Source organism: Microtus oregoni, unplaced genomic scaffold (genome assembly GCF_018167655.1).
Source record: "Microtus oregoni isolate MIOR12 unplaced genomic scaffold, Mior012 000000F_ref0000247, whole genome shotgun sequence".
Classification (NCBI taxonomy): domain Eukaryota; kingdom Metazoa; phylum Chordata; class Mammalia; order Rodentia; family Cricetidae; genus Microtus; species Microtus oregoni.
Genome location: NW_024543059.1, coordinates 76306459 through 76334371, shown reverse-complemented (window position 1 = coordinate 76334371; position 27913 = coordinate 76306459). Strand labels below are relative to the sequence as shown.

General features: G+C 40.9%; 1 protein-coding gene and 1 pseudogene across 1 annotated transcript; one reads left to right on the top strand and one right to left on the bottom strand.

The window, feature by feature from the left end:
- Positions 1–1123: 1123 nt before the first annotated feature.
- On the bottom strand, positions 1124–27190 carry Fam241a (family with sequence similarity 241 member A). Its single transcript, XM_041649787.1, has 2 exons — positions 26900–27190; positions 1124–1525 (listed from the first exon to the last, which is right to left on the bottom strand). The coding sequence occupies exons 1-2, from the start codon at positions 27041–27043 to the stop codon at positions 1280–1282; spliced, it is 390 nt and encodes a 129-aa protein (XP_041505721.1). The 5' UTR covers positions 27044–27190; the 3' UTR covers positions 1124–1279.
- On the top strand, positions 2770–8424 carry LOC121452306 (annotated as a pseudogene).
- Positions 27191–27913: the final 723 nt, after the last annotated feature.

Here is a 27913-nt window from a genome sequence, read left to right as displayed (position 1 = left end):
TAATGTTCAAAATGGCATGAGTAAGAGCTTCACAAAGTGGCCCAGTAAACACCCTATTGCTTTAGTTAACGCCCTGCCAAACAAAAATACCTCGCCGCCCCCTTTTTGTATTTAAGTTTCTTTGTTCAATTAGATGACTCTTAGATAAAAGTGTAAAGATTTTAGGTTCTTTAACAAAACCAAAAGTATCAGTCATTTTTAATTTTCAAAGTATATTTAAAGAAATGCTTACTTCAATATAAAACCCCATAGTAAACATTAAAAACATGGCTAGTCAATTGACTTTAATCCTAGAATATTACAAGTGGCTACTGAGTTCTCAATTTAAGCATGTATTTTATTTTGTACTTTTGTATTCTTCAATACAGATATCAAAGAAAAATGATGTGATTTTTTTTCTTTTATAAGATAGAAATCATTCTTTTTTGGAAAAACTCCATGCCGTGACAGAAAAAGGCATTGTTTTAAACCTTAGAATAATTGTTAGAAAAGAACTATAAAATTATAAACTTTTGGAAACAAATGCACTGAAAACGTCTCTAGGAAAAACATGCAACTGGCTAGGTACAAATTACTGGCACTGCCAGGCGTGCGGCCTTAAAAACTCACAGGGAGAAATGAGCACCAGAATCATCTCTAATGTTACAATGTAATGAAGGCCCAGGTATAACACATAAAAACTTACATTTAGCCCCCAAACTTCACCACCAATAATGAATACGGTATTTTCAGTCTTTAGGAAACAGCTGGCATCGTTCATTTTCATACCTCCATGGTGGTGTGTGGCAGTTATCACTTACTTGTTTTGGACTACGCAGAGAAGACAGACAGACAAATATGTCCCTCAAATGGGATTTTTCAGTGGAGGTGGGGGTGGCACAGTTTTCCAATTAAAACTTATTCTTAGTTCATTTTTCCTTTTTCTTCCAAAATGTCTCACTGGAACTTCACAAGATCTGCACTGCTCCACTGCTGCTCCATGCCAGGCTATTTGCCCCATCACTGGTGGGTGATGTTCAGATTTGGCATGGGGAAGCAGGTGTCGAAAGGTAGGTACAGATCACAGGAGTGAAAAAGAGTTTGAATAAGCTAATATATAGTCAAAAATATATATTCATTCTTGTACTAACAAAAAGTTGCATTTTAAAGAAATTCATTTATAACTTTAATTACAAAACAGTCAGTACACAATATGAAATATGCCAAACTCTTTGGCTTTCAAAAAGCCCAAGTCTGTAGCTCTATCAACCACATACATGGCTACCAAATGTCCAGTGTTTTACTGCTGTACATAAATAATGACAAGGCAAAGAACAGCAACTAGTCCAAGGGCTTGTAGGCCAAGGAACCATAGCATGAGCCAAAAGAAAATGACCACTACTGGTTCCACAATTCGCTCTCCAAAATACATCCTTGTGAAGCCCATGCTGAGGAGGGTTTTGTTCAGTTCACCAAAAAGTGTTCCCATCTTTTTGTAGTCATCTCCAATGGGTTCGCCAGGGTGGTTTTGTGATTCTTCAACATCCTTAAAAAAAGAAAAAAACCAAAGAGATGGACATAAGAAACATGTAAATATCTTTAATAATAATGCTCTCACTACATCTTCTCCAAATAACTGGGCGTACACTTGTGGTAATCATTTAGTAAATAATGTATTATGAAGACGCCCACAACTCATGAGTACGTAACTTCACACAGCAGAAGTAGTCTCCAGATGCAAGCAAGGCCCTGATGCTGAGAAGGAGGTCATCCTGAACTCCCTTGTAGGCTAATCTAACCAAAAGAACCTTTAGAGTAGGGAGTCAGAACGAAGCATAATAAGATGCTGTGTTCCTTATTGGTAGAGGGAGGGAGGAGCCATGGGTGGTGAATGTAGGCAGACTGTGAGGCTGGAGGAGAGAATGGGCAGATCTTTGAGTACCTCTGAAAGGAGCACATCCTTGCTGCCCTACAGTCCTGGTCTCCAAGAATATAAGATAATAAATCTGTGTTGTAGAATAAAATACTTGTTCCTTGGGATTGACATACTGTCTGTCCTACCTTTCAAGAACCGAGAAAGCACTTCTTGAGTTTTGTAGACTTAGCACTGCTAAATCCCCAACTAGACCATTGATTTGTAAGACGTGGGTACAGTTCATTCTCCCCCACTCACTCTCCAGTGGTTGGAATTGCACCAGGGTGCCTATGTAGACGAAGAATGATGCTTTTATTTCTCTTCTCTGAGAGCCTGTTTGCAGGGCCACCTTTCTGCCCATCTCCTGTTTCAGGAAGCAGGGCTCCTGGTCTCTCTCTCTTGGTAAAGACATTCCAGCAAACTGAGATGTTAACCGTTCAAGCTCAGCTGTCCGGAGGATGCCTAGTTGCGATCTTTCATTGTAAGCCTCAGCCAGCTATGCGGGCTTACATGGGGCCCTTGCATAGCTTCCTGTCAAAACACTACCGAGACTGTAAATGCTTCCTGTTAATCTCAACAGGGGAAACAAAGTTTTGAAATAGGATTACTTTTACACACGGCAGAAAACTGACTAAGAAGTCAGTGCCCGGGAAATCTCCATGTTCACCCACAATATCTTCCAAGAGTACTGATTTTTCTTATTGCCCAGTCTTACTACAATTCAGAACATCATGCTAGTTCTTAATGTTTTCAACCCACTTCTGGGGTTCTGATATTTGTTTCTTCAAAGGTTTATGTGTTGAGGTCTTGGTCTTTAGTATGATGATAGGAGGTGAAAGCTTTACTAGGTAGGGCTTCGTGGGTAGTTATGCCAAATGGGGGTTCTAAAAAGCAATTACCATTCTTTCAAGAAGATTGTGAGGAAAGGCTTAAACCTTGTTTCAGCTCAGTGTTTGTCTGGATTCCCGTCCTACCATGTAGCCATTGCTCTTGAGATTGCAGTCTACCCTGAGGTGAGGCAGACAAGGTAGATTTTTAGAATCCCAAACCATTAGCTAAATAAAACGGGTTTTCTGTACAAATTAGCCTCTCTTTGGTATTTCATGACAGTAACAAAAAACTGACCAATAAAATAGTCCTTTGGAATTTTAGAAACATTTCTGATTCCTATTAGGCTCTGCAAACAGAAGGACCAAAAAGACACCACAAGATGGAGAGAAAGTAATTTGTTTCGATTAATTTTATATTTATTAGTTTCTCTTACTTTTTTTTTTTTAAGGCAGGGTTTCTCTGTAGCTTTGGAGGCTGTCCTAGCACTAGCTCCCGTAGACCAGACTGGCCTCAAACTCAAAGAGATCCACCTGCCTCTTCCCCCGAGTGCCGGGATTAAAGGCGTGCGCCACCCGGCTAGTTTCTTATACTTTTATGTGCTACATGATAACTATACTGCATTAATACAAATTTGTCTTTGTCTGATATTAAGCTATTTCCCTCTACAGCAGTATTTGAAGAATCTTTGATTTAGTTTGCAATTGTTCTGGGTCCATATCTTGATTTCTCTAGTGTTTAATAATGTTGATAGCGGTTTTGGTTTCTTTTTAAAGTGCTTAAAAACCCTCTTTGTAATCAGTTGTTATCTATGTACGCATTGTACTTCCAGTTTAGAAACTTGAAGGTTTCTAAGATTTTACTTTTAGTATTTTTGTGGTTTTAATATGAACAAAGTATCCAGACCAAACATAATATGTGTTTTCTTTAATATCTTTGTAAAATGAATTAAGTCTATGAATGTTCCTGAATTTTTCAGGGTAAGAGGTAGGTGTTGTAATACTTAACTCCTGCAGGGAATTAGCTAACTCTATAGTCCAGGTGTAGCGACAGCAAGGATCCTTTAGGAGTTGGTGAAGTGAGATGGCGAGGTAGGAAGAGTAAATTTGGATAAGCTGTAGTTATTGCATATGCATATATATATATATGCATATACATATTGCATATATATAATGCATGTAATATATCCTTTAAATATATATAAATTGGAGAAAATAAGTACAATTGACAACTACGTACCTATCAGCCAAATTTAATGATTACTAAATTTTGCCCCCTCGCTGCTCAATGTGGCCAACTAAGAAAAGGTTACTAGGGAAATGCTCCCCAAATGCATTTTCATAAACGCAGTTATGTGAAAGCATTAGATTCCTACGGTGAACTGAATAGGGGTTCTAATAACCCAAAGATGACACCGCAAACAAAGGGAAGAAATGGGCAGTGTTGATAAATTAGCAAGGTCCCGTGGGCCTCAGTGCTTTCCGTACCCACAGAGAACGTCTGGGGTCCTTGTATGTTTCTCAGAGGTTTGTTACTTCCCGGGTAACTGTGATCTCAGTAGCGCTATTACCGATCTAGCAGGAGTCCCGACACCGAGCACCTACTATGTGCTGGGCACAGCGCTACCTTTGCTGATTTCTCCAGCAATGTTTATCTGTAGACAGGCGAGGAAGTTGCCAGCTTTGACTTACACTCAGCAGCGGTCAGGACTGCGAGCACCCACACCCTCATCCCCATTCATTGCTAGTGTCTAGGAAGTGGTGCCTACCTCAGTTTTCAGAAACAGTTTGTATATTTCACCTCTGGAAAAAGGCCACGGTAACATTTAGTTTAACCCATTAGCAGAGCAAACTGAGTGTCAGCATGATTCTTGCTTTACGTCCTTTTTAGCAGTTTCAAAGTAAGTTTATCAAAGAGGAAAACTGTTCCGACTTCTATTTTCATCTTGTGTAAGAATTTAAATGAGGCAATGTTATTTGTAGACTAGAACATTTTCATAGCTTATAAAGTAGTGACTGGAATTCACACTAAAGTGTCAAAAAAGGGCAGTGAGAATGAAGAAATACACCTAGCATAGTTGCAGTAGGAAAATCTAATTCGCACGCACAGTAAACCGAAGCAGAAACACAGATGGAGCTTTCCCCGCTGTGACATTAATCATCTGTGTTTCTGCCAGACTTTCTTCTTTGTGTGTGAGGCTCCAATGAAGAACGTTTGTCAAGCAGACGGCTCCTTTTAGGGTTACACAGGACTGCCAGAGAGTGTTCTCAGTGAGGCCCTGACAGCCCTTGTTTGTCCATGATTGAAGACACACACGAAAATACAAGAGTGACCCAACCTATTCAAAATTCCTTTAAAAGTTTTCTGTTATTTCTTACTATTGTTACATGCAAGTGTGTGTGTACGAATGCATGAGTGTGTGATGTTTGGGTGGGTATACACGGCACACACGTGGTGACCAGAGAATGATTTTGTGTAGATGGTTCTCTCCTTCCACATTTACATGGGTTCTGGGGACTGAGCACATGTTGCCAGCCTTGTGCAGCAAGCAGCTTTACCAGTTGAGCCTTTTTGCTAGCCCTCAAAATCCTTCTCAATTATAACAAATTAAAGGTAAGACTTTAAATAGGAGTTTTGAGAAGAATCCTTAAAATAATTACATATTTTAGAATCCAAGCATAAAGAGGTCAGGTTCCATAAGCCTGCTAACAAAAAACAAGGCGGTTTAAAAATACTGCATGCAAATATATAGATAAACCATATTGTAAATGTTCAGAAGATACAAATCAATTCAGTAAAAACTGAGATTGGATTTATTTTCAGTAATACGAACCCATGAAAGTTATAATAAGAAAGGTAAACTTATTGTAAGTACACATGCCGGGACGCATCACAAATAAAAGAGAAATATTTTTTTGGACAGCATTTGTGAAGAGTTTGAGAACTGAGCTTTACTAACAGAAGAGAAAAGAAGTAGATGGCAGCTCAAAGCTTGCTGGACCTTCTCAGTTTTATCAGCTGCTTCTGTGGACTGGTTTTCGGCTTCACTGGTGTTCTGGTCTACTGGCCTCTGCTCGCTCTCAACCAATCTCTTATCTCCACTTAGCACAGTGACAGTTTCTAAGTCAGTTGTTAGTTTCCTTGAGTTCTCTTGTATGTGATCAACTGTTTTCCTCCTGTTGCTTTTATGGTTTTCTACCTTTCTACCTTTTAACCAATGCATCTCTGTGTATCTTCTCGTGTTTATGCTACTTGGATTTGCCTGAGTTATGTGTACTTTAAACTTTTTCATCAACTTTGAGGAGTTTTATTTTAAATGTTCTATCCTTTCTTTCTGCTCAGTATCCCATTACTTCTATACTGATGCGACTGGAGTTGCCCCGCAGATTTGGAGATTAAATAGTTCTGTTGACCTACATTTGGATTGCTGTGTTTTCAACTTCAGAATTCTCAGAAGAGAATTCAGTCCTTTGGTTCCTCCATTTTTTAAGCAATATTTTTTTTTCCGTTTGAGACAGGATTTTACTATGTAGACCAGGCTGTCGTATGCCAGCCTCTGCCTCCTGAGTGCTGGGGTTAAAGGTGTGTGTGGACATGTCCAGCGTGGTGCAGTTGTAAAGCAATGATCAAAGCTGCTTGTTTCTTTTGTCTGCCCCCTTTATGAATTATAGTCCCTTTCTCAGGGGGGGCTGGCTGAAGAGGCCTGCTCCCACTGGTCATGCCTACACGGAAAAGAGTTCCATAAAGGGAGCTGGGAGTGAAGGGGAAGGGGTAAGAAACACGGAAAGCCACTTTTCAGGTGAAATTCTAGCTCTGGATTGGAGATGGGAATAGAGTCCAATGCAGCACCACGAGGGGTGATGACTGCATGGGTGTCGCTCAAATGCCACAGACACTGTTCTGATGAAGACACAGTAAATGTTTCTGCACTTGCCAGCTCCCTTTAAAACCACTCTAGACTTTAAACTATTACTGTGGTTAGTATCTCACCAGTTAACTATTGCTCTGCAGGGAAGGGAACTCTGTCGAGTTCCTTATTGTTCCAAAAGCTTGATACTGGTTATTTGTGGGTATTAGTTACTTTTGATGGCAAATTGAAGGTCAATTTCTATAAGGCTAAACCAGAGGATTTCAGGTGTTCTGAAATGAGTCTGGACTTTTAAGCAATCTTGAGTGTATTTTTTAAAAAATTTATTATCATATGATTGTCAAATTCAGGGGATGAAAGTTTGACTTTTGGGAATCTATTTAGTCAGAAGTTCTTAGTCCTCTAAAGCCCTCTTTGCTCCTTCTCATTATTCTCACATATACTACTAAACAGCCAATTTCCCTTTATTGCTCTGTAGATCCTACCGCGTTCTTTAGTTAGTAATTGATTCAGTTTTCATTAAGCCCAAGGAAGGCTAACGGGAATCTAATCTCCAAACCATCCTATTTTTCCTTTAGTTGTGTTTAACAGATTAAACTTCATACACAAATTTGTGTGTTAAAACATTTTAGTATAGATGGTGGTTAGAGGAACAGCAGTGATCAACCGTCGGCTGCCGGAAAGACTTGGATTCTCATTGCAAGTCATCATCAGAAAATCTAAGTTTGCTACACAATAAGGACCATGAGATCTGACCCTGGGGGCAGAACCATTCCTGTTTACAGAATACCAGTTGTATTCCAACACATCCTTCCAGACCATCCTAGGAGATCTGTAAGATTCCATCTGGGAAATTACTAGGAGTCCTTGGAAGGGAAAGAAGGAAGACTGTCTGTTGGAATAAAAACAGGGTTGAATGCGTTCCAGAAAGCAGGCTTCTCAAACTTGTGGACACCAATCTGCTGAAGAAGACAACTTTAAGAAGCCAACTTGAAGCAACATGCAGAGAAATACAGTTGAGGGGATCTGCCTCAGGAGAGAAGTCGGCTGGTTCACAGCCAAAGAATCTTGAATCCACTCTCCCAGGAAGATGGGGGTGGCTTGCTCTGCTGAGAAGCCCCCTTCTGGTTCAGTGTGGAAGACAAGGAAGAACAAGCAGAAGACTCCGGGCAACAGAGATGGTGGTAGTGCCAGCGAAGTGCCCGAGTCTCCCCCAGCCCCCTCGGAAGAAAAGCGCGGGCAGACCCCGCTGTGGAGAGTGAGGAGGCATTTAAGCAAAGAATGGAAGTGAAAGACAAGAGTCCTGAAGAATTAAAACCACGGCTGTGGAGGGCTGGGACTTGGTTACTAGGCGGAAGTGGTTGTTCCAGCTCCCTGCTAACAAGAATGTAGATGCCGTTATTGAGGAGCATGCCAATTGTAGGAGGGCACAGGGAAATGCTGATAATGAGGCATTTGCAGTTAATGAAGCTGTGGGAGGAAGGAGAACATTTCATTGTGATGCCGGGCACTCAGCTGCTCTACAAGTTTGAGAGGCCCCGATATGCTGAGATCCTTCTGGCTCACCCCAGGCGCCAATGTCGTAGATCTATGGGGCACCACACCTACTGAGGTTATTTGTGAGAACTGGGGTAATGTTGGCCTATACGCCCCTTAGGAAAAGCCTTGCATTACCATTGGGCTATTTGCATGATTCCCTACAGTTCTAGGCAAAGGATTCTGCCTGTTTACTGCTAGTGATTACAAAGTGGCTTCTGCTGAGTACCATGCAAAGCCCTGTGAAGGTCTACTGACCACTCACTATTGTCTGGTATCTATAAACACTTCCGTTTAGTCCTTTCATTGTATAATTGATGTTCTTCAAAACTGTCAGTGTAAAACTGGGCTTATGTTTCAGTTTGTTTCCTGTTCCGTTGTAAATAGAAAATAAACGGAGTGCCTGGCTCCTTTCCTAATTTCAAATTTGCTACCAGTGCATACAGTGATTAGACAAAGAAGAAATTCAGTAGAACATTTTGTTGCCGAGTTGACAACACCGCTTGAATGCTGGTGGTTCTATCCCTTAGACACCACACGGTTTTCTAATATGTTAACGCTACATGATAGGATGCCCTGGTTCCTAGTGCCAAAGGTTCAACTTAATGCATACAGCTGAAAACCCATGCATTTGTTTTTTTTTTTTAAATAATGGTGCTTGATTGACGTAAACAGTCCATTCTCCGCAAATCCATCTTTGTTGTTCCGTAGGCATTCATTCTCTCTTTGCTCAAATTGTTGAAGGATGGTGGCTTGCTTCCTGGTTTTTGTACTTGGGTCCAATGCACATTCTAACATGATAGAGGCAATGCATTATTGTGCAGCCATAGTTTTTGGAAAAGTTGATATTTTAGGAATTGTATTCTAGATCTTAAATAAAACTTGTTGGTAAATTTCAAAGCAAAAGAACCATTTTGTATAACTAAAATATCTTCTATCAATAACATATATTGTTATTGGAAAGAGTTCCATAGAAACTAAAAATTTCAGGTGTCAGAATTAAACAAAGAATGTTCTGTGTCAAGACGATCTTCTTTCCATTCTTATAGGATAAAAATATACACATTAAGACAAGTAAAAGCAAGGCACTTACATTCAGCAATTTGTCACCTTATTCCTTTCAAAAACATGTTGATCCAATACAACAATTCAACAAATACTCCTGATGTCAATACTTTATTAAGTAAATGACTATACCGTAACTTCAAAGGCAAAGCAATCTGGTATAAGATGTTAGTATTAAGAAGTTAGTATTAAGCATATTTTAGGTTGAAATGTTTTTTAAAAGTTATAAAATGCTTTTGTATTTTGGCTTAATTTGAATAAAATTTAATTTAGAAGGGAGCTAGTGAAATACAAATATTCAAATATTAACTTTATATTTAAAAAATGAGGTTTTTAAGTGCCTTCTATTATATTCCATGGTTCAAAAAAGAAATAAAAATGAAAAAGATAAAAAGCTTAACTGAAAGGACTTTAAAACAACTTGCAATTTCAGTTTGCCAGATGGTGTGGAATTGTAGCACAGGCTTCTTTTGGAGAACCTACTGTTGTGTCAAAGAGAGCCTGCTATCCTATCTGTCCTTCTGCAGGGCTGGTCAATTTATTTGTAGCATAGAAAACAACTTGATCGTCTCCAGCACACAATCTTGTTTAAGACAATCAAATCCTCTGTGGCCTTGCTCCTTTACTTAGTTGGAGAACATAGTTTTCGTCATCTACTGACAAACAAGAAAACACTTTACTTCAATATTTAATTACTTGCAAGGATTAATTTCTTCCATTTTCTCTTTATCTCAAAAATGAAATATGTTGTTAAGCTTGAAAAATAACAAATAGATAATGTTGAAATGAAGTTTTAAACTGATTTTACAACACAGTCATTAATAAAAGTAAAATTTGTTAAATATCTAGTGCTCATGGGTCAAAGTTTAAGTTGTATTGATATTCAAAGTAGGAAGAAATCGAAGAGAAGGGTATGTGTAACTTCATCACTACATTTGGCAGCATGGCTCCAACGACCATGTTCCTAAGGCCTTCTTATCAATATAAAATCAATCATGTCATCATTGATATTCGAATGGCCTTAATATATCAGTTTTTGACAGTTTTGAGCTATACATATTTTCATTAATTTTATTTAGTAAAACAATTTTAAATGGCCTTATATGAGGCTGGCTATCATATTTCACTCAACTGTGAGATTTATGATATGGTCAGGATTTAAAATTTTCTTTAAAAAAACAAAAAAAAAATTCAAACTATTCTCTAACCTTAATCCTATTCTTGTCTGTCAGATAAAAACAAAAAAGCAAGAGAAATTGGCACAAAGACCAAGCATAGAAACAGGAACATTGCACAGGTCTGAAATCCCAGCTAATCAGGAGGATGAGTTAGGAGGATCTCAAGTTCTAAGGTCTTTAGGGGCAACTTGATGAGACCTGTCTCATAAACCAGTGGTAGAGTTCACCAAAGTAGTCTAAATTCAATCCTGTCTGCCACAAAAAATAAAATTAACAGACTAGAAACATCAGATTGGTATTTTTTCCAGTCTTCTAACAATATACAGTCAAGAAAGAAATGAATTTAGTTAACCAGAGCTAACTATCATCCCTTCCCCACCAAATGCTTCTTGACTTTGTTGCAATATACATAAGAATATCTCAGAGCTAAGACTGCAGAATGAGCTCCAATGATCATGGTGACGCTGCCTACAGACATCATAAAATAAATTGGGAGTCACTCTCTAAGGCCTTTTACACTGAAGTCTCCTTCTTCCACTTAATCCAAATCTATTCCATATTCCACTCAATCTCTCAGAAGAAAGCTTGATTTGAAAAATGCTTTGTTACCCCCTCGGGAGGAGACTGACATGCAAAGCAGCAATAGGACAGAACATTATATGTACAGGGAAGATGAGCATGGCAATCTCTACTAAGGAGTTACGAATGTTGAAAGCCTCTGAATTGCTTACACATTTAGCTCTTTTGGCTTGTATTTTCTCCTTGCAACTTAGAACCCCAGTTTATCGCAGCAATTATGAGTTTATAAACACTGCTCTTCCTCACTTTTCCTGAAGGACCTCCATTCTCCCCACTCCTCATGCTAGGCTGCTATGTGTTGCTGGTAAGTACTGGGTCCAGTCACCTTGTTATAAGAGGAGCATGTCTCATGGTTCCTAGTACTTTCCCCACATTCCCAAATTCTTCTAGTAGCTTCTCAAAAACTGTTCATCCAATTTCTCATGGGAATTGATCCAAATATTTTACTTATACCCTCCTTCCTAAATATACTACTATTTCTGTTTAAACTTCAATTTATAATCTCGTCTTCCTATTTACATGTGCATGCTTTGTTGTATGCTTGTGCGTGTGTTTGTGTAAGAGTGCATGAGTGCATGGCATGAATATGGGACTCAGAGGGTACCTTCAAGTCTCCACCCTTGCCTTGTCTGAGAAAGTGTGTCTCATGGTATTCGCTGTTGCACATACCAGGCTAACTGGTCCACAATATTCTGGCAGTTCTCCTGTCTCATTCGCCCATCTTCCAGTATGAAATGCTAAGACAACAGGAGTATACACTTCTTATCAGGTTTTTTTTTAGAATGTGGGTTCTGAGGATCCAAATTCACTTGTATACTAAGTGCTTGGCCCACTGAACCATCTCTCCAGGCCCACTCATGTGTTGTAGAATATTATTTTAAGATGTGCTACACTTGGAGCATTTGTTTAATGATGCAAAGGTGTGTCGCATTCTTTTGTCACATTTGTTTAACTCTGTGAGGTTGTGAGGCTTTGCCTGTCATCTTATTGATCTAATAAAGGGCTGAACGGTCAATAGCAAGGCAGGAGAAAGGATAGGCAGGTCAGGCAGAGAGACTAAACAGAAGCAGAAATCTGGGAGGAGAGACCAAGGAGCAGGAAAAGGAAGGAGAGGAGGATGCAGGGGGCCAGTCACCCAGCCATTTAGTCAGCCACAGACTAAGAGTGAAAGTAATATATATACACAAGTAAGAAAAGGAAAAAGCCCAGAGACAAAAGGTAGATGGGATAAATTAAGAAGAAGCCTCTGTGCATATTATTTACTAGGGAGCTGGGTGATGGGACCACAAAGAGTGAAAAAGGAAAAAACATCCAACAGCACTCATGGATTTTGTACTATAACATAGACTTTTTATGCCTATAGATATATTCTTTATATCAAGAATAAAAAAATCTTGAGTTGAACTAAAACAGATTCATATTAGGCAAGCAATGTTCCCCTTTAGAGAAAAACCAGGTAAGGATATTGCAGAGTTAGAAGCTATGGACAAACATTGTCTAGACGAGGGCTAGCCCCTCAGAGCACAGTGCCGCTGTTTGGGTGGTCTGAGCATAATCTATTGAAAAGGATTTTTAAAAACTATGGCTTGTAAATACTCTTCTGTTAAAGTTTGGAATAGAGTTTTCCAGTTTGTACCTAGGCCAAGGAAGTACAGCTGGACAGATGTTAATAAGCTCTGTCGTTCTTGTTTTAGAATATGCTGGGGTGTTTAAAAGAAATATTCAGAAACATGAATGGCTGTTGCTAGAATTAAGTTTCTTTAAAATTCTTTTCTCATTAATTTCTAAGGCCTATAGTGGGATTTGTTTCAACAAAGTCAACAGTACTTATGAGTCTGACAATTTTTCAAAAACTTACACAAATATTATTCATACAGCGAGGCTTGGGAGTTGCTCATTACATCCTGTGCAACAGAGGCTTTCTGTCGTGTGCACCACTCTTTCTGTCGCGTCTAGTGACTTGGTCAGCTCTTTTCTGTTCTGAAATAACTGTGCAGTTCTTACTAAGAGAAGTGTCTAAGTTATCAGTCACTGGACTAGGTGGGGAAAATGGTTTTAATAGCGTTTCATTATTTAAGCACTAAAGAACCTGCAGGTATCTACCCTGTAGATAAAGAAAAGTGTACAATGAATGAATGAAGGGCTTGTGTGTGAGATAGCAGGTGGAGCTGTCTCTCTGTGGGCTGGTGAAGCAGAGTCAGAATACGGAAAGACAGACCATGCCCCAGGGATAGAAGTAAAGGAAGAGCTTGGGAAACCCACAAGGGGAATCAAAAGGTACCAGAAAAGACCAGAAAGCCAGGACGGTTAATGTAGTGAAAATGAACTCACTCTTCCATGCTGTTCCTTAGCTATGGGAGGGAAATAGAAGACTCTAGAAGGTAAACCAGGTACAGGCTGGGCAGCCCCACCCTCAGGACAAGGCCATAGCTTTCATGAGCCTCAGATCCACTCGTGGGGTTTGGTGAGCAGTAATTTCTCTGGCATATGGGTCAGTGGTGGAGAGAAATTCCATTTTGTCATGTTCTATGACACACAGGACCTGGAACCATCTTGAGAGAGGAGCTAGTGTTAAAAACTGACTCCATAGGCCTCAGATCATATCAGAGAGAATTGGAAGAGTTAGGGTCAATACTGACAAGCCGAAGGGTGCAGATGGGAGGACACTGGCTCAGGCAGGGAAGCCCATTGCCACAGGCTGGCAGCAGGTCTCATCAGCTGACAAGAACCCTGGTGGCTGAAAGCTTTGAGGCTGAGGCCTGTGGACAAACCGCACTGAAATAAAAACACAGTTAACAGCATCACCCTCACACTTGGCCAAGCCAAGGAAAGGCTACATGAGGAAAGAATTGGGGATGGAGGACAGGGTGAATAAACAGTGCATTCAAACATCAGCAGGGAAACTTAACGCCTGCCTGAGGTAACTAAAAACTCTAAAAGGAGGTTAACTACAGATCTAGTGAATCTATCCAAGGATATTATAGCAGGAAATCTCTCAAATTTAGAGGAAGGCACAACATTCAAACGTGAGAAACATGCATGACCAAGTTAGAATTTCTCTATACCATGTTATGGTCATGATATCAAAATTAAAAATCTGGGACTGGAGAGACGGCTCACTGGTTAAAAGTGCTTGCTGCTTTTCCAGGGGACTCCAGTTCAGTTCCCAGCACCTACATCATGGTGATTCCCAGCTGCTTGTTACCTAGCTCCAGAGTATCTGATGCTCTCTTCTGGCCTACACAGGAAATGCACCCCAGACATATACATTCACAGACATACACACATACACATAAAGTAAAAACAGTGAGTCTTAAAAAATACATATCTTGAAAACTGAAAGAAAAAAACCAAGTCACAAACAGAGGCAAAAACATCAGAATAGTATCAGATGTCTTGTCAGCAATTCCATAAGCCAAAAAAAGTCTGGAATTGTTACATTTCAAGGCCAGAAAGCAAATAATTGCCAACCAATATTGCTATTTTCAGCAAGGCTATTCTTTACAATGGACAGATAAATAAGAACATATCAAGACAAGCAAAGGAAAGGCAGTTCGTGACTATAAGCCAACACTGCAGAAGATGCCTGGACGAGAAGCACAGAGAGAAGGAAGAAAGTCTCTCTCACAAGAACACAGTTCACAAGAGGAGCCGAAGAACTAATGAGAGCTAGGAAGGAATCCATCATGTCCAACATGATAAGTAGCTAACTCCTAATGCCGACATGGGAGAGAGTAAAGAACAGACAATCTAATAAGAAAAACATCCAGAAAATTACAGGAATTAGCAAAGCTCTCCCAAGGGGGAGGGGAAATAAATGTCAGTGGCGTGCCTGAACTCATCAACAGATGCAGACTAGCTGACTAATCTCAAAAAATAAAAAGATTCAACTATCTGCTGTCTCCAAGAAACACCCACAGACTGAGAGTCGAAGGATAAAAAACAAACTGTGAAGTGAATGGAAACCCTGAACGTGCTGGCACAGTTATTTTGATACCTGGTAAAGTAGATATTTTGGGTACATTATTATCTACAAGGTTCTTAAGAAAAGCTAAAGGAGGTTGCTGTTTATTAGTAAGGAGGACACTTCCTTGAGAACATTTAACAGCTGTGAGTAAATACACCCAATGTTGGGGTTTCCAGTTTCATAAGGCAAACAACTAGGGGACATAATGGATATAAAGGTCAAGTGGATCTAGATACAAAAGCAGAGGGTGACTCCAATTTGCCACTCTCACCTCTAGTAAGGTCACTAACATTGAAAAGCAACAAGGAAATATCAGTCGGATTAGAGCGTATCAAACTAAACAAGTATTTTCAGAGTATTTCATCCAACAGATACAAGATAAACATTTTTTCTCAGTAACCAAAGACAGATTCTTCTTCAAAACAGAGCACAGTCTAGGTCAAAAAGCAAGCTTTGACACATATAAAATAGTTAAAATAATTTCTTGTATCTTATTAGATCACAGTGGCACAAAAGTAGACACCTTAGGAAGCAAGACCTCAGACAGGCTGGGAAGCCGGGCATTTGGTATATAGAGACCTCAGACAGGCTGGGAAGCCGGGCATTTGGTATATAGAGACCTCAGACAGGCTGGGAAGCCGGGCATTTGGTATATAGAGACCTCAGACAGGCTGGGAAGCCGGGCATTTGGTATATAGAGACCTCAGACAGGCTGGGAAGCCGGGCATTTGGTATATAGAGACCTCAGACAGGCTGGGAAGCCGGGCATTTGGTATATAGAGACCTCAGACAGGCTGGGAAGCCGGGCATTTGGTAAATAGAGATCTCAGACAGGCTGGGAAGCCGGGCATTTGGTAAACAGAGATCTCAGACAGGCTGGGAAGCTGGGCATTTGGTAGTGTTTGCCGGGCAAGCACGAGGACTCAGGTTTGGCTCCCTGTACCCAAATAAGAAGCCAGGAGTTATTGGTAACTCCAGCATTGGAAAAATGGAGATAGGTGGTTCCATGGGTTCTTTCTGGCCAGCCAGCCTAGTCTAATTGCTGAGCTCCAGGTCTCAAAACACAAAGTAGATCACTGTCCAGAGGAGTAACACCCAATGTGGACCTCTAGTATCCACACATGTGAATGCAAACCTACACACACACACACACACACACACACACACACACACACACACGCACGGACCACAAAAAGTGTACAAATCTTAGATACAAACAAAACACTCTTGAATGACCAAAGGGTCACTGAAGAAATAAGGCAGGCAATTTAAAAAGTCATAGAATCAACTGAAAATAAAAGCATAACTTACCAGAATTTTTAGAATAAAGTAAAAAACAATTCTAAGAAGTAAGTTTACGGCCAGCTGTTTCTGCTACTGTGACTCTAAGTAAAATTTGATAAGGGGGGAAAATCTTGGTGGATTACACATCAGAAGGGATTAATAGCAAGGGTATAAAAAGAACAGCAAAAATTAAATACCCAACCTATCAGTCAATAAATGGGAAAATGGACTGGACAATACTTTTTTAAAAAATGCATATAGCAAAAAAATGAAAAAGTATTTAATATCTATAGTCATTAGGAAAATGAAAACTAAAACTGACATTTATAGGAAATAGATGGAGTTGGAAACCATCATGTTAAAGGGTGTAAGTCAGACCCAGATAGAGAAATACTATGTTTTCTTTATATGGGGAGGCTAGGTTTAGATCTGTGTATGTGTTCATGCGTAAGTCTCACAAATAGAAAATGCATCATGAGGAGGGAGGATGAAATCGTGAGAGGCAGGAGAGAGGACAACGGAGAAAAGCAGAAGTGGAGACTAGCTGAGAGGACAGAAGAGACCAGCTGCAGGGGCACAGACAGTGGGAGTGAGGAAGAAATGAGAAGCAAGGAGGATATACATGTGATATTCATAGGCCATGGTGAAGCTCGTTACTCTGTGTGTTAATGTGAATGATTAAGAGAATAATTAAAAAGAAAAGAACATGGATTTATTGCATTTCTTATGGAAAAAATGTTTGAAAATAGCACATGTAAATAAAATAAAGTCAGCTGGTTTATCAGTCTATTCATTGTTTTAGGTGAATGATGAAGCTGGGGACTTCATGCTTAGACACACAGTTTACAGTAACATTCCAAAACTAAAACATTTCTTCATGGCAAGTTTTGCCTGGTATTTTATGCAGGACGTGTTATGCTCTGCTTGAGGCAGACAAGACGCTATGAATTTGACAGATTGACTGATGGCTGCTTTCTTCCAGGAAACCCCACCCTGGCTCTTGGTGTACCTGAGTACCACCTAACTTGGATTGCTAAACACTAACTCTGATGATTCACAATCCTGACTCGTGTCAATTTGCTCCAGTTTAGCAAAGGATCCACTACACATCACAAGCAAGGCAGGCGCAGCGAGGTATGCAAAGCAACTCCCTGTCACCATGCTGCTTAGTTTGTAAAGAAAGGCAGGCACACATCTAGATCCTCATAGTTAAACATGGCTGCCCATGCCTTCCTAATCCCAAGAGGCAGCTCAGAGCACTGCTGCTGAGCCCATGCAGCTCTCCAGGGTTCTTGACTGATACACTCAACTGCAGTTCAACACTTCCTAGCAGATCCTGGAACCCCAAATTCAGCACTTCCTAGCAGATGTCCTGGAACCCCAAATACAACAAGTTCATTCAATCACTTGCTCTCAAATTGTTTTTCTCTCCAGGAAACCCTGCTTTAGCGAACTGCACTGTCTGAAGTGTAACTGAAAAGTCTGCTGCTCTTTCTCGACATCTTCCTCTTTCATCCTTTGCTCTACTTTCGCCAAGTCATTTCCTTCTGAGACATATGTTAGAAACTCATGTACTTGGGGGTGATCTTATTTACTTCGTACTTTCTCTCGATAGAGATTTCATCTACTTTAATGATATTATTAATGCTGATATAGTATGTATGATGAAGGTGCATTTTTTGAGACAGGGTCTTATTTAGCCCAAGGTGGTATGCTACCTGGCTATATGGCTGAGTGTGACCTTGAACTCCTCCTAATGTCTCTGTCTCCACCACTTAACAGTTAAAATGATTTGTTTCTTAAGTCATATCATACAGTCAAGAGAAAATTATTAAATTTCATTTCTTCAGAAAAAAAAGCTCTTGTAATTTAAATCTGATCCATGTCATTTAATTTCCACTGCCTTTCTTGGCTTATCAGCTATTTGTTAAATAAACTTATTTAGGACTTATATCTCAGACACTTGCTCATCATGTAGATGCTATAGGCAAGCTGTGTGCTATTAGACTTTTGAAGTCTAACACACACTGCAGGACTGCCCGAGTATCAGCCAGGACTGAACACAGGAACATTCTGACAACAAATTCTGAATTCAATCCAATAAAGAGCGTTACAGTGCTTTGAAAAATATTCTCTGGGTTTTTTTTTTAAATGGGCTTTACTCAAAATAACATATCTTCTTTCTCACCCTCACCCCTTCTCTCAACAAGGAATCAAACCTTTAAATTCCTTGCTACCAAAGTTATAACCAGGTGTTAAAAACAAAACAAAATTCTAACAAATGCATTATGAGTGAGTTATGGTTATAATTCTCAAGAGATGATTTAAAGTAGATTTATTATGTGACTTGTTTACACCTAAATGTGTGTGTACCACATGTGTGTAGGTTCCCACTGAGGGCAGAAAAGGGATCAGACCCAGGAACTAAAGTTACAGGTAGCTGTGAGCCACCAATGTGACCAATGTGATACGTTGGTATGACCGAACCAAACCAAATTCAGCAGCAAACTCTCTTAACTACTAAGCTGTCTTCCCAGTCCCTTAAGAAATGCATACATGCATACATACATCATACATACGCATACATACATACACACATACATAAGGAGGGAGAGATAGAGAAAGACAGAGAGAGAGAGAAACACTAAAACAAGTCCAGTGGCTGGGAAATGATGCAGAAGGTAAAGATGCTTGCCAAACAAGCCTCACAGTATGCACTCAACCCAGAACCCACACAAAGCTGGAAGCACAGAACTGACTCCACAGAGTTGGCCCCTGTCCTTCACTATGGCGCATATATATGGTAATCATATTAATTAAAACATGTGCATAATTTACTTATCCTTGGATTTTTCCCCAGAAGGATTTGAACTTGCTACAGTAGAAATGAGTAAAATAGTAATAAAATACAGAGAAGCAAAAGGATGTCTGGGAAAAAAAATTGAGAACATGGATTGGGGAGCTATGTTAGCACAATCGCTAAAAGGGAGCCTTGGACCGATTCTACCCTACTAGGGAGTTGAAGCAAAGCACAGCGGAGCAGGTCTCTGAGCGTGTCCACCATCACCTCAGGGGACCTTTCTGAGGTCGCTCATCCTAAACAACAATCCCATATACGTCCGTCATCCCTAGCCACCTTCTCCACTTTTATTTTTTCACAGATCTTATAATCCACTGATCGACTAGTACCTTTATGTTTAGTCTCCCCTCACCCCATGTGTAGTGCTAGATTAATTAGAGGAAAAATTTAAAAATATTTTTATGTGGATACCAGCCTAGAGCAGGGCCAGAAAACAGTAGGTGACTCCACTCTGAACTTTTGATTGGAGAGATGAAAAGCCACCAAGGGAAAATATGCAAGCAAAACCAAAAACAAACAACAGACAGAATGCAGAAAACTTTCTGTAGTACAGTCTTTTTCTAAAGCAATTAACGTTCAATATAAGTGGATAGGAGAAGTCCACTTTTATTTAGTATATGGCCAGGTTGTTAGAGCAACTGAGTTTTAAAGCAGTAAGCAAATATAGAGCAGCTAAAGACAGACTCTACGGGACTGTGGAAACATCCACAATTGTCACAATGGTTACACTGTTTCCATTACATTGTTAAACGCACTGTAACACTGATCAATGCATTCAAAAGGGGACAGGACATATCACTAAATATGAAATTTACTTATGATTTATAATACACCTTACAGACCTGGGCTAAGGAAAATGACCACACCTTTTCCTGTGCACTTGAGTTGTTGTGACTGTGATGTGGTGGGAAATGGGTTTCTCACCAGAAGACTGGACTCACTTGTTTCTCTTGGAGAATGTTCTTATTTTGGACTTTATTGCTATGAACTCACACCCACACCACTCATCTTGTTTTATTCCTTGATAATTGAGGTGAAAAGTCACTCTGGTATTTTAATTTTTTTCTTTTTTTTATATTTTTATTTGTTCTTAGGGAATTTCAAATAATAGATTTTGATCATATTTTCCCCTCCCCCAACTCCTCCGAGATCCTCTCCTAGCTCCCTACCCACCCAATTTCTGAGTTCTTTTATTTCTAACGGGACTGGATATGCTTCATATTTACTGCACATGCTACATTTTCGCTTCCTACAAATGTAAAAATGATACAGATTTATGATCACTAACGTTATAAAGCTTTACCCAATCATAGCACTTGACGTTATATAACCGTCCAGTGTTTATAGTTTGCTAGTCATTTATCACCATATGCAAAGTTATAGTATTCTTTTATACTCATCTCCCTCTCAACTAGATAGAGCCAATAAAGATACACGGACTTTTTGAGGAATAGCTAAAAGTCACTGAAACTATTAAGCTGGATCTTAAGTAGTCTTTAAAATTACTATCAGCTGAAAAATACTAGAATTTTTATTTAGCTTTAATTTTATCTAATTGTAGTCAATGGCTTTAAAGTCATAATTCATAGTTGCAAATGCAAAATAACATGATATTCAAAAATATGCTCAGCTTCACTGATAGTTATCAAAGAGAGTAACACAGTTGTAGTAGAAGAGGGTGGTTATATGATGAAAAACAAATTCATTACTGAAATACGACAGGTAGTGTACACAGAAGTTAGAAGTCACTACGAAGGAACTGGCTCAAGTCACTTTTCCTACACTGGAACTTTTCTTCTAATTATCAGTTCATAGCAGTGCAAGGTTGCTTTCTGCTATATGAAAATTCACCTATGAAAACTATGGAATGAGAAATTCTGAGAAAGACTGAGGAAATTTGTAACACCCAAGATCTCAGATGTAAATTCTCTACCTCTGTAGACAGTCTGCACATATGTGGGTGAAAATATGATCAAAGGGATTAAAATAATTTTTACTAATTGGAAGAATGAAAACTATCCCCTAAAACTGGAATTACAGAGAAATACATCAAAGGAAATATAACAAAACTTCAATTAAGCTTATGTTTCAACAGTAGATATCAATGATTTTGTTCTTCATTTCCCCAAAGTTCGGAGCACTAGCACTATGCTTTCTTTTTGATCAGAATGCTGATAAGCTGCAGCTGTTGCTGTGGGAAAACAGGCACAGGCACAGGCAAGGCCGGCCATTTCCTCTTCCTAGGCCAAGATTAAGGACAGATGCTAATGATGTTAAATGAAAACAGAAAAGCCCTTTAGATGCAGGGAAAAATTAGATTGCTGAGTAGAAAATACATTTTATATCGAGTTTATTGAAAATCCAGTTTATCTGCTCAAATTAAGCTAATTTTCAGACATCTTACCCATTCCCTTACACAGGCACATGCGCGCGCGCACACACACACACACCATAAGTAATACGTTTTTGCAGATAAATGGTTGCTATTGAAGATAAGACTGTGAGCCCAGAGAGAACAAAACCTGAAGATAGCAGACTAAGGTGCAGAGGTACAGACAAAGCCAAGGTTTCTACTTATGCCCCCTGAGGCATCCTGACAGTCGTGGTGTCTTCAACCACCCCTTTCATCTTGCTTGATCATTTCTCTCAAGTAGGAAAGTGAGAAAATGTTATTGCGGTTATTCCTTCTCCTGTCAAAGATTAGTGACATACAAAGAGGAAAAAAAAATCAACTTAAGATCTTTATTTTAAAAAAAAATTTAAGTTGGTGAGGTTTTCCTTAGAGAATTATGGAACAATTTATCTAACTTTTTAGATCAGAAAATTGTAGTACTTATTCAATAGGTAACATTACTTCCATCAAGTAGAGAGTAACATATACTAAAATGCAGTTGTATAATGTGATTCGTTGAGGCGGATAAGAATAGAGCCGAGGGAAAGGTGAAAAAGAGGAAATGTGGAGTAGAAATGAGTTAATATTTACTGAAGACCTACTGTGTGCCGGGCATTTCGTATAAAGAGCATCTCACTGAAGAGGTGGGTGGCACTATACCTATTACACACGAGGAAACTGGTCATCAGGCTCAGGTTAATAAGGCAGGGAAGCCAGGGTTCAGACTTAGAACTATCACAGTAAAAACCACATACCACAAAGAAGAGGCAGAGAAGTGGAAAAGGGCATGCAGTAGAGGAGAATGGAAGGGGACAGACGGCCACGGGGCAATGAAACCAATAGGAAGATCACAGAAAAGAATGTGGAGGAGGCAAGGCAAGTTTTAGATGTGCTAGCAGAGACACAGAAATAAGTGGTCAGTTGGGATTATCTGCTGGGAATATAGACTTCAGGACAAGATATAAGTTATTTTTACTTCTCTTTTGGGGACAGACTATCAGGGTAATTACTTCCTACACCTCACACAGCACCATACTTCCCCACCTCGAATTTTTGAGCAGGGTTTGGCATGGCTGGCATTCTAAGCCAGACAGGACCTTTGCGGTGGTATTGCTTCCTTTCCCGCACTCTGATCAAAGCTGCTGACCTAGATACCTTAAAGAAGCAAGGATTTATTTTGGCTCATGGATTCAGAGTTAGGGTAGAGGGTATGGCAGAGAACAGTTCCCACCAGACAGCCAGAGCAGAAAAAGAAGTATATATACAGGAAGAGGTGTTACCTACCTCCCAGTGTTACCATAATATGAATCCATTGTAGGATCACTGGGTAAGAGCTTTGCCATCTGTCTCTAGCCTGGGACCTTGCAGACTGCCCAGAGGTGTGTTTTACTAATCCAGGCATTCCTCCTCCTCTATACAGTCTCAGTCACCACACAGTCTAAGATGACTTGAAACACTGTGCATCCGGGTTAGGATTACAAGTGTATACGCCTACTTTACTCTGTCTTAATCCAGTGATGTTGTCAGTCAGAACTAGTCATCCCAAGGGGTCTGTTTTCTGCGTCACAGGCTGTTTAGCAGTATTCCTGGCCACTTCTACTGGATACCTTATAGCACCGACGACACTATGTATCAACAACCAGAACTGTCAACACGTTGTCACATGGATCCCAAGGCTATATACACTGTCTTCAGTTGACAACTATCGATCATCTAAACTCAGCATCAGCACAATTTTGTTTGCAAACTGCTTCTAAGAGGTGTGAAACAATGTGGGTATAGACAAAGTCTTGAGCTACATAAATAATCTAAGGGAAAGCAATAGAGCTATCAGAGACTGTTCTCCATGACGGTGACGGTGTCTAAGATAAGAGAACTGGCTTTGGAGTCTAGAGACCCGGGGTTCTCCTCTGCTCTGGCACAGACTAATAGGATCAGGAGCAAACCCCTTGCCTTGTCAGCCCGCCTTGCCTCTGGACTCTTGCTTTATCGCAAGTTCAAATAGACACTTGAGGGACAAAGTGTTAAATTCCTCCCTTACATACATCTGTGCCTCATACCATGGCTGAAGGGCAAGTACTGCGCATACTGCGGGTTGGTGTGCTTATATTTCCCCCATTTCCTTGCCAAAGTGTGGTCTGTGGTCACGGCACCGACACCACCCGAGAAATCTGTTAGGAGAGGCCAAATGTGAGACCTTACTTCAGATTAGCTGCATCAAAATCCTAGCAAACAATGATACCTACTGCTCACAAATGAGGGTGCCACTCGAGGGCAGCTTCAGCCTAGGCTCCCTGTTAACCACAGGAGTGGAAAATCTTAAAAACCACTCTTGTCGGCTTGCTTTTCAGTTCTGGCTTACTTGACAATTAGGTCTCACTTGTGTGCTAGCTAACATACTAAGGACCGCTCTAGGAGTACTTTACATACATTATTATTGTGTGGTCCTCTCAACCCTCCTACGAGGCAAAAACCAGAAATGAAGCATCATTATTTTAAAGGAAGCAGGTGGATCTCTATAAATTCCAGGCCAGCCAGAGCTGCACAGGGAAGCCCTGTCTCAAAAAACAAAAAAACAAACCAAACAAGACAGCAAAAAAGTGCATTCTTTGGGCTGCTTCAAGTCACTTCTAGGAGTCTGACTCTCTGACCTACTTTTTCCACTTTCTAGGAATCTACTCCAGCACAGAAGTGTTATGATTAGTAGTGGATTTTTTTATACAGCATTATTTAAGAAAGTTTGAAGCCGCAAGTGAACACTGTTAGGAGAACAGACTACTAGGGAGCTCTGAAAAAAATCATTCCTTCCCGGGACGTTTCCGACATGGGAAATAATGTCAACTTCCAAATCTATGCAATCGGATAGAAAACTTGGTTAAAGTACATGATGCCTACTTGGATCCATAAGGGAAAACACAGCACTACGGTAACACCAAGTGCTTGACTTCAGGGTATTGGACCAGTTCCTTACCAGCATTTGTTTTCTTCATACACACTTTTTAAATTTCTGAAGTACACATTACTTGTACAATAAATAAAATGTCTTCCTGTAAATACAGCCATCTCAGGATATTGTGAATAGCAATCTACGCTGTAATAAAGTAAATGCCACTGACATTACGGACACAGAATAAAACCCAGAGAGCTTTAGCCTTCCAGCTATCAAGTGGGGCACTTATCTTCCATAAAACCACCACGTGGTCACTGTCATCAGTATACTTGGATCATGTCTCATGAACGCAATTATCAACATACGTGGTAGAGCCATGCCCAGTCCCTTCAGTTGCCCGGAGAGCAGCACACATTGCTCCTCCCTCTTGCCTATCTCTCTGTGAGGCTTGGCTTGAACTTCTAACCAGGCACAGTTACTGTTTCTCAAGGCTTTCTTCTTAAGGTTGCCTGATTTTAACCTTATTTCCCTTGTCAATCATCCTGCCTGCAAAGACTCGGGCCAGAGCTTTTCTTCAGAGTATGAGCTAAGGACAGACTGTAAAGGATGGGAGAGAAGCCTTCGGAGACTAGAGGCTGGGAAGGAACCCAGGGGGAGGGGCCTGTTTCTTATCAGAAAAGGAAACAGAAAACAGAATGAGATAAAACACACAGGACTAGGAAGGGGCAAAAAGCTGAGAAACACACTCGAGGTAATTCTGGAGCAAACCACAGTGACCCCACCCAGGAGGGCTGTGGCCTTCAGTCCCCTCTTGACTTCTAGGAGGCTGAGACTCTGAACTTCAGAGGAAGTGAACATTCTAAGCTGAAAGACAGCAGGAAAATGGCCCCTGCCTCATTTCAAACTAATTAGCTTGAAATCAGGATACTTGGATCATGTCTCACCATTTTGGTTTCTATTATTGGTTTTATGGAAATTTTCAGTGTAAACTTTAAATAATGTAAGAAGCAATTTTCCACAATTATCCCATTTGTAATCTGGAGTCCTGGCACCCTTAAAACCAACAACAAAAAAAAAATGAACAAGGAACTATCTCCCTAATAAAAAATCAAAATGTCTCGTTGGAATATGTTTTATAGTTGTCAACTGTATTCTCCTTCAGATATTGTATGTCTAAAGATAGTTCTATGTGACATTACATAGATTTCTAAATTTCATTTGCCGGTTGCAAAAAAAAAAAATAAAACACATAGAAAACAGGCTTTGTGATACTGTTACCAAACTATGATGGCTCACAAAAGTTTGCTTTCTGCATCAGTGGGCTGTACCAATTCTGACTTCCTGATAAGAGGTCCCCAGGTACAGATATGGCAAGATTTCAGGTGTGTTTTCTCCATGATTGTGAGTGAGTGTGCAGGTAAATAATGTAGCCAAAATAAAACGACACAAGTAACATGTCTAAAGAGAGCAGAAAAAGGAAATTTCACAACACACGGAAGCAAGCAGGTATGAGATAGGGTATCTCTTCCCTAGTATATTTAATCTTTTGTTTCACCATTTTCTTAGTTCTACTGACAGTTCCAGTAAGACTAGAGTTCCTGATGCTGTCCATGTCATCGTCTTGGTAAAGTCCAGAGAAGTAGCTCCCAGATGTCATGACAACCATCCCTACATCTCCTTTGGGAAAAGGAGTTTTAGTGGCCCTTTTTTTCCAGTTGAGCAACTACAGTAAGAAGAAATCAAGACCCCATCTACTGAGTCAGGCGTAGGACAGCTGGATAGGAATGCCACCAGAAAGGCAGCCAGCAAGATCTCCTAGCTACCAATTATTTGCTTCTTTCACTAGCTCCTATACTGTCACACAAGGTGACCAAGCTCAAGGCCACACTGCATTATATCTGTTTCTCAATATGTTGAAATGTTTTTATTTTACTAATGTATTTAGTTGATGATTTATTTAATGATACTAGAGTTTTTGAAATGTGAGAATAAAAGACAAAAATGGAGGGTGATGGCAATAGACACGGATTAACTGATTATTCCAGTAGTATGGTCTGACTTATGTGATTTTTAAAGGGCTGCTTATTGGGAAGATTTTTGAGGAGCTAATTACTGTAACTGCCTATAAAAAAAAATCGTCCTACATAGAGTTCAATTTTTACGTTCAAAATGAGATCAAATTCAGAGAACTTAAAAGTACCCAGTTTCTCTCTCTATTATGTCTGGCTTCTTAGTAAAGCTTCCTTCGCGTTGGTGATTTTCTTTTTTCACTTCTAAAATGAAGTTGAGCTCTGCTAGGTGGTGCTGCGAAACTTGCTACGGGAGAGTCCCAGTGTCACCCCGGCAGGCACCGACACATGCTTCCCCACCCGCTGTGCCGGCCGGCCGCCCACACCGTCCAGGGCGCGTGCAGGGCTCTGAATCCTAGCGGAGGGCCCACGGAGCGCAAGTTGCCCGGGGTTTTCAGGTGCGGCACCGGAGGGCATGTCCACGGAGCCCGGCCCCGCCCGTCAACTGCTCGCCGCGTGCCCAGCCGCCTGCCCGCCGCCCGCGCTCACCTGCTCGCCCTCGTCCTGCCGCCGCCTGCGCCGCGGGCTCGCCCGGGGCTCCCGCTCCTCCGCCGGCTCTGCCGGCGCCGCCCCGTCCTCGTCGCGCTCCCCGCTGCCGGCGCCGCCCCGCAGCAGCTCCCCGGCCGAACACATCCCGCCGCTGACACCGCCCGCCAGCACGGCCGCCGCTGGCCACACCGGGATCCCGCTCGACAGCCCGGCGCGGACGCGAACCCCAGAAGCGCACCCACCGGCCTGGGCGCCAGAAGTGCTGGAGCCGCCCGCCCCTCCTGTCAGCCACTCGCCCCGCCCCAAGCTCAGGGGGAGGAGCCCTACAAGGGCGGGGCTATGGAGGTAGGGGGCGGGGCCTAGGCGAACCGCTGCCCAATAGAGGCTGGAGCTGGTGGGGTGGGCAGGACTCTGGGAGGGGCGGAGCCAGGGGGCGGAACCAAGGGATAATGTTATCACTGCAGGACAGAGACTGTGAAAGAAGCCATAGGTGCTTAGGGGGAGATTGGGTGTGTCTGACAGGCTACTAATGTATATGAGAGCATCTGTGTAATTGTGTGTCTGTAACTATCGGTACACACAACGGACAGATATTGTGTGGTGTGTGTGTGTGTGTGTGTGTGTGTGTGAGAGAGAGAGAGAGAGAGAGAGAGAGAGAGAGAGAGAGAGAGAGAGAGAGAGAGATTGTGGTAAAGTGTGTGTAAGAAGCATTGTAACAGACTGTAACAAACTGCATGAAGATGATATAAAAGAAGCCATTAGATGCATGAGATTGTATCTGTATTATGCAAGCCTGTGTATCATTGTGAGCCTGTGAGAGACTCTTATCTCCACACAACAGACTGCGGAAGACTGCATACCCAAGTCTACTGTAACAAGATAGTGATTGTGTGGGAGACCCTAGGTGTTGACAGTCGGTGTGAGAATATAGGTAGAAGAGAAAGGACAGCAAAGAGTGAGGAACTCCATGTGAGAGGGGAGCTGTGTGTGCAAAGATGTGAGGCTTTGTGAGTG